At 44.8% G+C, this 9,845-nt stretch overlaps 2 protein-coding genes across 2 annotated transcripts; one reads left to right on the top strand and one right to left on the bottom strand.

The window, feature by feature from the left end:
- Positions 1–840: 840 nt before the first annotated feature.
- RNF113A (ring finger protein 113A) lies at positions 841–2,075 on the bottom strand. Its single transcript, XM_065915702.1, has one exon. The coding sequence runs from the start codon at positions 1,921–1,923 to the stop codon at positions 892–894; it is 1,032 nt and encodes a 343-aa protein (XP_065771774.1). The 5' UTR covers positions 1,924–2,075; the 3' UTR covers positions 841–891.
- Positions 2,076–2,156: 81 nt separating this feature from the next.
- Positions 2,157–5,191, top strand: NDUFA1 (NADH:ubiquinone oxidoreductase subunit A1). The gene is made up of 3 exons (XM_065915703.1): positions 2,157–2,358; positions 3,644–3,733; positions 5,024–5,191. Exons 1-3 carry the CDS (start codon positions 2,257–2,259, stop codon positions 5,042–5,044), a joined length of 213 nt encoding a protein of 70 aa, XP_065771775.1. The 5' UTR covers positions 2,157–2,256; the 3' UTR covers positions 5,045–5,191.
- Positions 5,192–9,845: the final 4,654 nt, after the last annotated feature.

Here is a 9,845-nt window from a genome sequence, read left to right as displayed (position 1 = left end):
CAAAGCTCCTTGGCTTGGGTTCAAGCCTTTGGCCCTGATCTCCTTTTTCAGACCTCTCTGAGTTTATTTATTAAGTGCTTATTATATGCCAAGCACTGGCCTGGTCACTGAGAAATTCACAGGCTAGTTGGGAAAACAGGTACATAGATTAATAGGGCATGATCAGCTCTATGAAAATACAGTTTCAGACACTGGATTATAAAATGTTAGGCTTTTGCCTTCTGCAGGTTCACAAGTTCAGTCCAGAACTGCATAGGGTCACTACCAGCTACATTTCAAATGTTCCAACAGCCACATGAAGCTAGTGGCTATCATATTCGACCCCGGAGCATAGACCATTTCAGTCATCCATGGAAGGAGTTACCTATGCTTCAGGGAGAGCAAGGAACATTCCCCATACACATAGGTTGCAGGTCTAGCTACCGGTCCCCCATCCTAATTCTCCCACTCTCACTGCTCCCCCAACCCCTAACACACACCTTGGCTGGGGTGTATTTTGAAGTACTACAGGCTCCCAAAAGATCATGCATGAAAATACTTTCGTAAATTATTAAGTGATTCATAATTGTGATATAATAAGTAGGTTCAGTTCTTGTTTTTATCACAGCTTTGGTCACTTCAAGCAAATTCTAGCTCTTTTGTTGAACTTCTCCCATCCCCCAAATTTATGTAAAAGGGTTATGAAAAGTAACTGTTACACACAGGCAGCATTTATGCCAGGTAAAACTCCAGATTTTACCTACCTTGATGCTTTTGCAAGCCATCCATCCAGGACCCCACTTCACCACCCACCTTTTCCTTTCACTCACTTTCCCTAGAAAGGAAGGACACGAGTTAAGATTTCCAAAACAACAAAACGTTTATTTTGAGATTTGAGAATAATAGGGAAATTTAAGTAATGGGAACTGGATCCTCATCGGGGTCTTCTGGGAAATCTGAAGCACCACCCTCTTCTGCAGCTCGGTGCTTCTCCAGTTTAGCAATCAATTCTTTCGCTGGATTGAAGACGCCATTGGTCTGCTGGTCACAGACATAGCAGCGCGGGGTGGTGCGGAAATGCTGCAGCGCGCAGCTCTCGCAGAAATAATGCCTGCACTTGGTGACAACTGGGTTTTGGAAGGTCTGGCGACAGATGAAACACTTGAATGGTATTTCCTCCTCATCGCTTCCCACTTCATAGTTTTCGTCCTCATAGACACCATAGCGACCCTCATCAAGCTCGCGTTCGATCTGCCACCCGTGCTTGTAATCTGAACGGTCATGGAGGAATTTACAGCTGTCTCCGAAGCCACAAAAGCCAGTCTCCTTGTAGTCTTTACAAATGTCGGGCTGGTAATCCCAGCGCACGGTGGCACGCAGATGCTCGGGAGCTCGGATGGGGCCCTTCCTCACCATTCCGGAGGAAGCATTGCCCATAGACGTATCCTTGGGTTTCATGTATTTCTGATAATTATTGATTCCCCGATAGATCTTGTCATCTTCCTTGCCCCTCAGCTCCTCCTGGATCTTCTGGCTGCGCTCAAAGATGGCTTGTGCGTCACGCTCCTTCTCTGTGTCTAGCTCGTAGACAGCAGTCGCCCCCATATCTTCCGGCCCCACGGGCTTCGCCGAGCGAGTGGACTTATAGACCACGCCGAGACTCTCGGGTTTGTTCTCCTCCTCCTCCTCGCTGCTCAGGTCGCCGTATGCCACCTTCTGTTTACCACTGCCACGGGTCTTCTGGATCATCGGATTGTGGACCGCTCGCTTCTTTTCCGGGCGAACCACAGTGTTCCCTTCGTCACTGCTGCTGCTGCTGTCTCCGGACTCCTGGTTGCAGATCGGGCGCTTTCTGCGGCCTGCAGCCACTTTTCGCCCAGGCTTTTTGAAAAGAAAGGTGCACACCTGGTCTGTCGTCTTTCCTGGGGAAAGTTGCTCTGCCATTTTTAGAGTCTTGAGGTCCGAGACGGCGATGATCTGCTGGCTGGCGCGGGGCTGGCTGGCGTTACTGCACGTCGAGCGCACGGCGGCGAGTTGACGCAAAATCTGCTGCAGAAAGAGGACTGCGGGAGTAGGGAGTGTGCGAGAGCAGGCAGTGTGCGAGAGCGCGGGCGCGCGCTCCTCTTGAGCCCTGCCGCGCCCCGTCGCTTCCTCTGGCGGCTTACGTGACTCCGGCCCCACTCGCGCGCAGCCGCGGAGCTTACCCGGAAGAGCTCGAAGCCGGGTCACCTTTAAGGGACCTGGAAGGGAGTGTTTGGCCTCGGGAACGGCGTCGCGATGTGGTTCGAGGTTCTCCCCGGGATCGCTGTTATGGGCGTGTGCTTGTTCATCCCGGGAATGGCCACCGCGCGCATCCACAGGTTCAGTAACGGGGGCAAGGTAAGGCGGCTTTTCCGGCCCGGCGGCTGATTCCATCGCTGCCGTTACGTAATGGATGGGGGCGTCGGGAGGCCCTTAGGACCCGGAGGCTCTCTCCGAGATGGGGAATACTGAGATCCGTTCTCGCCAGTTTTTTTTATTGCCTAAAAACGTAGACTTGCGGAACGAAACCCGTCCGGAACCGTGTTCCACTTTAGTAAGGATTTAGTAAGGTTACTGAGTGAAGCCAGGGCTGGAGGGTGGAGTAGAGACTGGGGGCTGGAAAGGTAGGAGATTAAAAGAGGTCAAGTCCAAATTCTTAGGCAGAGGAGAAAGAAAATAGAAAGTATTAGTCGCTCAGTCGTGCCTGACTCTTTGCAGTCCCATGGACTGTAGCCCGCCAGGCTCTACTGTCCATAGAATTCTCCAGGCAAGAATACTGGAGTGGGTTATCATTTCCTTCTCCAGGGGATCTTCCCGACCTAGGGATCGAACCGGGGTCTCCTGCATTGCAGGCAGATTCTTTACCGTCTGAACCACCAGTGAAGCCCTACCTAGGCAGAGGAGAGAGGCGTCAATTAGTCTTGCCTCCACCCCAAGTCTCCTTTCTGGCTGGATTTTGATTTTAATTTTTCGCATCCATATCTCGGTAGCTTCTCGTTTTTCACTTTTTCCTAACCTTGATTTAATTAGTTTTTTTTGGGGGGGGGGGGCTTGACACGCTGTTTGCGAAAGCTCAGTTCCTCGACCAGGGATTGAACCCAAGCAACTGGCTGTGAAAGCGCCGAGTCCTAATCACTGGACGGCCAGGGAATTCCCCTTAATTAGATTTTTTTACCTCGACATTTTTCTTATCCCCCACTTTCTCTTGCAAGCCTTTAGGAATTTAGCTCAAGCTCCTGGTTTTCACTTTAGGATTGTGATTTTTTTCTAACTAGTTCTTTACGTTAACTCTAAAGTATCGATGTATTTGGTTTCTGGTTTTGTGATCGTCTTTCACTTGTGACCTACCGCTGTTGTTTCATCCCAGCGTCCCCAAAAGGAACAAGTAGTCATGACTTAAAAAAAAAAAAAAAAAGAAGAAAGAAAAAAATGATGCTGGTTAAAACAGAATGTGTAAGAAGTCATGGTTACTGTCTTATTTCTAAAGTTTAGTGGTCCGATTTTATTTAAGATTCTGTCTTAATTTGGTTTTTATATGAGTGATGATTCCATTTTTCTGGAATGTCACTTATTAAAGTTCTAATATCTTTCTGTTGGCTCACTCACCTTTATAAACTGCAATAATGATTTCCTCTCATTGTAGGAAAAAAGGATTGCCCACTATTCATATCAGTGGTATATGATGGAAAGAGATAGGCGTGTCTCTGGAGTAAACCGTTACTATGTGTCAAAGGTAAGATGGCTCTGATGCTAGCCCACCTGTCAGGGTTGAGATGCATTCTGGTTAACGCTTTGCCAAAGGGCTTACAGCAGACTGGGAAAATGCAAATTAAAGTAGCACAGTGCCTTTTACATATTAATGATCATCTTATTCTCTGCATTGTCTGCTTATATCCTTTCTTGTTCTATTGTCTTTTTTCTGTTTGATTTATAGAGGTTCTTATTATACATTACAGATGTTAATCTTTTGTCTCTTTTATATGTGGCAAATATTTTTCTGTCTGCTGTCTTTTTTACTGTATCCTGGCTTTCATCAGATAGATTTTTAATATGGATGTTCTGTTTATCATAGTTTACATTGATACAAAGGACTTTCATATCCAAGATTCTAAAAAATATTTCTACAGTTTCTCCAAATACAATTAACAATCCTTTCCCCTTTTTTACAGTTAGTACTCTGACCTGTCTACAGGTCATTTGGGGGTATAATGTGAAGCAAGGATTTAACTTTAGTTTTTTCCAAGAAACAGCCAGTTGTCAGAATTATCTTATAAAACAGTCAATTTTTTTTGTTTGTTTCAGATACCATTCTAGTAAACTAAATATCCATATATACATGGGCCTGTTTCACTAATGTACTCTTCTATACTCCATTGGTTTGCCAATTCGTGCACCAGTACATTAAAGAATTACTATAATTTATATTTGACTGAATCACGAAACGATTTTTTTTGTGGGTCAAAAATGGTCAAGCAGTAGCATTTTCATATGGTTCGGCCTAATAGTATGTTCTTATATGTTGTAGGAGTTCGTCCTCATTCTTTAAAAAGATTATTCCTGTAATAGAAACAGAATACCTGGACTGTGTTATTTTAATAACCTGGAAGAAATGCCATCACTGATGACACCTTTACTCTATAGTTTCTGAAGCATTTGGTTGTGAACTGAGTGTGATAGAATGGTCTTCCGAACAGTGTCATGCTTACAGGGCAAAAGTTCTAGACAGGGTGAGTGGTCCCTGAACTTGACTCTACTACTACCTGACTGACTTAAGCAAGGGACTTTTAACCTGGCTGAGCCTCCGTTGTTTTTTTTTTTTTTTAATTTTTTTCATTTGTAAAAAGGTAGAATAAGGCTATTAATCTCTTCCTGATGTTGGCTGTTGTTTTATAAAACAGTTTAAAGTGATATATTTGTTACTGTCAGAAAATGAAAACTAGGAATCATTACAGGTTCTAGGAGTCATTGTACATCTTTGAGAGGAACAGAATTCTCTCATTTTCCTTTTTAAACTGTTTTTCAGGGTTTGGAGAACATTGATTAAGGAAACGTTTTCCTGATTGATGAAGAACAACTCAGTCATGCTCTTCTATCCCTGCTAGTAGATTATGCGGCATATTGTGTAGCATGCATTGTATTTTGTAGTGTATAATAAAAATAAAAAATCAGAGGTTTTCTTTACTTTTAAAAATAGTACTACCCAAGATCAAGACGTCTACCCGATATAGCATTATCACTTAAAAAAAAAACTAGAAGGCAACTGAGGCTTGTAAAATTACAGCTGTAATATACACCAAGCACCAATAACTGCCCAGCGCATTATGTGTCACAAAGGTAGTTCCTACTCTTGTAGTAGATATTAAAATATTGGAAAACAGTGTTTCTTTGGAGATTGCTAGAAGAATACAGAAAAAGTAGTACTTTTTTTCCTCTTTCCTTTTCTGGGTGAATCCCTATATGCTTAAAATTCCAGACTGCACCTTCATCATTCGTGCACCCTGTATCCACATATAGTAGTCACTTAAGTGTTGATTCTTATTTTAGCTTATTATGTAGAGCAGCAACAATGATTATGTGTATTAAAATGAATGTATTTGAAATTAAGAATTGCATGTCCAGTGCTAAAGGTAACCAGATAAGATCTGGAAAAAGTATAACTACTGTGAAGAAGGTGATAATCCGTGTGTATAGATCAACACCCCAGGTGACCAGGGAACCTCTAGGTGAGAAAATTAAGTTACCTTTCTTCTCCATCTTTTATCTGGTGCTTCCCAGGTGGTAAAGAATCCACCTGCCAATGCAGGAGATGCAGGTTCAATCCCCGGGTCAGAAAGATCCGCTGGAGAAGGTAATGGCTGCTGCTGCTGCTAAGTCGCTTCAGTCGTGTCCGACTCTGTTCGACCCATAGACAGCAACCCACCAGGCTCCCCCATCCCTGGGATTCTCCAGGCAAGAACACTGGAGTGGGTTGCCATTTCCTTCTCCAGTGCATGAAAGTGAAAAGTGAAAGTGAAGTTGCTCAGTTGTGTCCGACTCTTAGCAACCCCATGGACTGCAGCCTACCAGGCTCCTCCGTCCATGGGATTTTCCAGGCAAGAGTACTGGAGTGGGGTGCCATTGCCTCGAAGGGAGCAGCCCGTGTTTCTCTTGATTTTTTGAAAGTGCAGTTAGCCAGAAGGGTTTTCTTACAGCAGCTCTGACAGATGTGATCTGGCTACTGACCTCAGATTCACTATTCACCTGCTTTTAAGGCCAGTTGAAAGAACGTTTGGTTGACGATGCCATTCATTTGGTTTTATTACCTTTTTGATTGAAGTACAGTTGATGTACAATATGATATGTTTCATGTATACAACAAAGTGATTCACAATTTTTAAAGGTTATACTCAATTTATAGTTATAAAATATGGGCTATATTCCTTGTCCTGTACAAGGCATCCTTGTAGCTGATTTTATACATATGGTTTTATTCTTTATCTTTAATTTTTAAAATAGATACCATACATAGCTCAAAAATCCAACAATAGAAGTTATTCAGTGAAAAGACTTTGTTCCAGTTCCCTGCCCATCGCCTACCCCCACTGTCACACTACCCTGAAGGGTTTCTGTGCACGTAGAAAAATAAACACATGTTCTTCTGTCTTCTGTGATGGTAACACTTGACACATATTTTACCTCTGTCACTTGTTTGGAAGAATGGTTCTTCTTTGAAATTATATTTACCAGGCTGCCATCATTATTTCTAGGGTCAAATGAAATTGTCACTAGGAAAAGACTTTGAAAAAGGTTAGAGGAAGCCATACACTTTCAGAAGGGAGGGGAAGACGATGGCCCTACCCTTTGTTTGGGAAACACTTAAGTGAAATATTTGTGGGGGAAAAAAGACGGTGGACAAAAGTTTGGAGACGGACTCACCATCTCCCGGGGAGTCTGGGGAGATGCTACTGCCGTCTAGTGGCCAGAGGCCGGCAACGCTCCTCAACAGCCTGAGCGCAGGGGCTGGCCCTCCCAGGGCGGTTTTAGAAGTCCATGATGACATCAACACTGCTGAGACTGAGAAACCCTGAAAACAGCCAGGTCTCCATCAAGCAACATGGCTTCTTCCTCCTGTTCCTCGTCCTTTTTTCATTCAAGTTCGGATCCCAGATTCTCCCTTGTGCATGCATGCTAAGTTGCTCCAGTTGTGTCCCACTCTGCAACCCCAGGGGCTGTAACCTGCCAGGCTCCTCTGTCCGTGGGATTCTCCAGGCAAGAATACTGGAGTGGGTTGCCATACCGTCCTCCATGGGATCTTCCCCACCCAGGGATTGAACCTGCGTCTCTTTACGTCTCTTGCATTGGCAGGTGGGTTCTTTACCACTGGTATCACTTGAGAAGCCCGGGTTCTCCCTCCGCTCTTCTGTAAACCTGAACTGTATCCCATCCTCGGAGACTTTTGTTTTCCCACAGGTGTATCCCAGCTCACCATGAGTGACACATCTCAGGTGGAGAAGGGCGAAGAACAAACTGTTTCTTTTCCGAAAGGCTGTGGAGACTGGGAACACCGAGGGTACCAGCACATCAGGAGGCTCTGCCCCCTGTCAGCTGTGTGACCTCAGGCAAGTCACTTCACTACTCTGAGTCTCAGATCTCCTATCTTTTAAGGGAGGATGGTCGGTGCTCTGCACCCATCCCTGGGTATCTCTGGCTATCAGGACATCGTGTCTGTGGAGTAGTTTGTAACTGGATGGCCTTGTGCCTGTGGAAGCTGTCTAGTCTGCCCCCAGCTCCCCCAAAGTCACCCAAATGTGGTGTCGGGAGGACCCTCAGACCCAGTGTGTAACCAGGAGTAGGCAGTGGCAGCAGTCTTGGCTTCTCTCTTGGAACCAGTGATTACAGTCTGGGGGTTCACAGAACACTGCAGCAAAGATGGTACTAACCTTGATAAGGACACGAATTGCTCTGAAGTTGTGTTCTGAAAAGAGAAAGATGCAATTTTCCTGCCATTGTGTGAACCCAGGTCCTGGTTTACCCCTCAAGGTAGATGCTGCCTGCTCTGTTTCAGGGGAAGGTGGTGACTGGATGGGACTGAAGCTGGTCGTCCTCAGCAGGAAACTTCGGGGTGAGGGGGAGACTTAAACATCACTTGGTTTTCAAGATTTCACATCATTCTGATGCTTTTGTGACCTGAGAACTCAAAATTATTCTACTACACTTTTGTACTTTCACACTTTTGTGACACACAAGACATATGGAACGATTATAGAGGTTTTTCTTTCCCAAGTGTGTTGATGCAGATTTTGTGTGTCTAAAGACATTGACTTCCCTGGTGGCTAAGCTGGTAAAGCATTCGCTTGCAAGGTGGGAGACCTGGGTTTGATCCCTGGGTTGGGAAGATCCCCTGGAAAAGGGAATGGCTACCCACTCCAGTATTCTGGCCTGGAGAATTCCATGGACTGTGTAGTCCATGGAGTCGCAAAGAATTGATCAGTGACTTTCTTTCTTTCACTCAATGATTGAGTGACTTTCACTTTGAAAGACACTAGCATTCAACTTCTTGATTTGAGTCTCTGTGTGCTGGTATAATGCTGCCTTCCTCCCCCCGCCACATCCACATACTCCTAACCAAATAGCTCACCTCTGAGGTTGGCATACTCGGGAATGCTTTTTTTGGGATATGCTCTTCTGATGCTTCCCAGATGAAGCTGGAGTAGAGTCTGAGCTGGGGAGGAGAATGTCCTTAGGACCTTCACAGTTTGGTGCACGGTTGAGAAAAGAAAAGATGAGGACATTTCTGGAAAGAATCAGTCCAAGGCTATGTTTGCATAATCTTTCATCGTTAAAGGTTTCTTTGGTATATTTGTGTGTCCTCTGTGTCTGATGCTGCTGGCCACCCCCAAAGTCTCTTTGGCAATAAAGAGCCAAATCACCAGTTTGGGGATTTCCACAAATCTTGACTGAGGACTAAAGACCTAATTGTTCTTTTCAGGGCATCACTGAGAAAATGGCTTAGCAGATCTGACTTGTGTTAACCCATGTAAATACTGCTTTATTTGTTTGCAGACATTTTGTTTCATCTGTTGTTTTGTTTCGTAGCAGGTGTCTTCCTCAATTCCAGAAAACATGGAGAAATCATTTATATTGGTTAGAGGGTGGTCAGGAAATAAAATTTACAAACAAGTATGCAATTTCTTTTTTTAACTTTTTTATTTTTGGCTTAAATGGGTCTTCGTTGTGGCAAGCAGGGGCTACTGTCTAGTTGAAGTGCACAAGCTTTCATTGCAGTGGCTTCTCTTGTAGAGCATAGGCTCTGGGGCACACGGGCTTCAGTAATTGCAGCATGAAGGCTCAGTAGTTGTGGCTTGCAGGCTTAGTTGCTCCGTAGCCTGTGGAATCTTCCTGGACCAGGAATCAAACCCATGTCCCCTGCATCAGCAGGGGGATTCTTATCCATTGCGCCACCAGGTAAGTTCAACAACTATGCAATTTCAGTTATGACACCAAAGAACTGTAATGCCGAAGGCAGTGGGAGAAAAGGGAAGACAATGGAAACACTGAGTGTCACTTGCCCCCAAGAAAACAAGAATCTTTCCTGTGTGTTTAAGATTTTCTTTGGCATACCTGCCTGTCCCCCTATGTGCCACCTACCACATGGCTGGGGAATGTCTGTTTCACTTAGCAGACAGATTGTTTTCCTTTTAGGCTTAATACTCTTTGTTTCTAGAGGCCAGAAAAAAGTGCAGGCCCCCAGAAGCCCACTCCCAGCTCTTAAGTTTAAGAGCCTAGTCTTTGGGTCAAGCTGGGTCAGGTCTCTAGGGCAACTCTGGAGTTTTCATCCAGTGTCTGTTAAGGGCTGTCCAATGTGG

Source organism: Muntiacus reevesi, chromosome X (assembly GCF_963930625.1).
Source record: "Muntiacus reevesi chromosome X, mMunRee1.1, whole genome shotgun sequence".
Lineage (NCBI taxonomy): Eukaryota > Metazoa > Chordata > Mammalia > Artiodactyla > Cervidae > Muntiacus > Muntiacus reevesi.
This window is presented reverse-complemented; position numbering and strand designations above follow the sequence as displayed.

Bases quoted from the DNA above. Each gene is read 5' to 3' on its own strand.
- RNF113A (XM_065915702.1), bottom strand. From the start codon at position 1,923: ATGGCAGAGCAACTTTCCCCAGGAAAGACGACAGACCAGGTGTGCACC.
- NDUFA1 (XM_065915703.1), top strand. From the start codon at position 2,257: ATGTGGTTCGAGGTTCTCCCCGGGATCGCTGTTATGGGCGTGTGCTTG. The intron at 2,359-3,643 runs GTAAGGCGGCTT...CTCTCATTGTAG, and splicing joins GGTTCAGTAACGGGGGCAAG to GAAAAAAGGATTGCCCACTA. The intron at 3,734-5,023 runs GTAAGATGGCTC...ACTGTTTTTCAG, and splicing joins ACCGTTACTATGTGTCAAAG to GGTTTGGAGAACATTGATTA.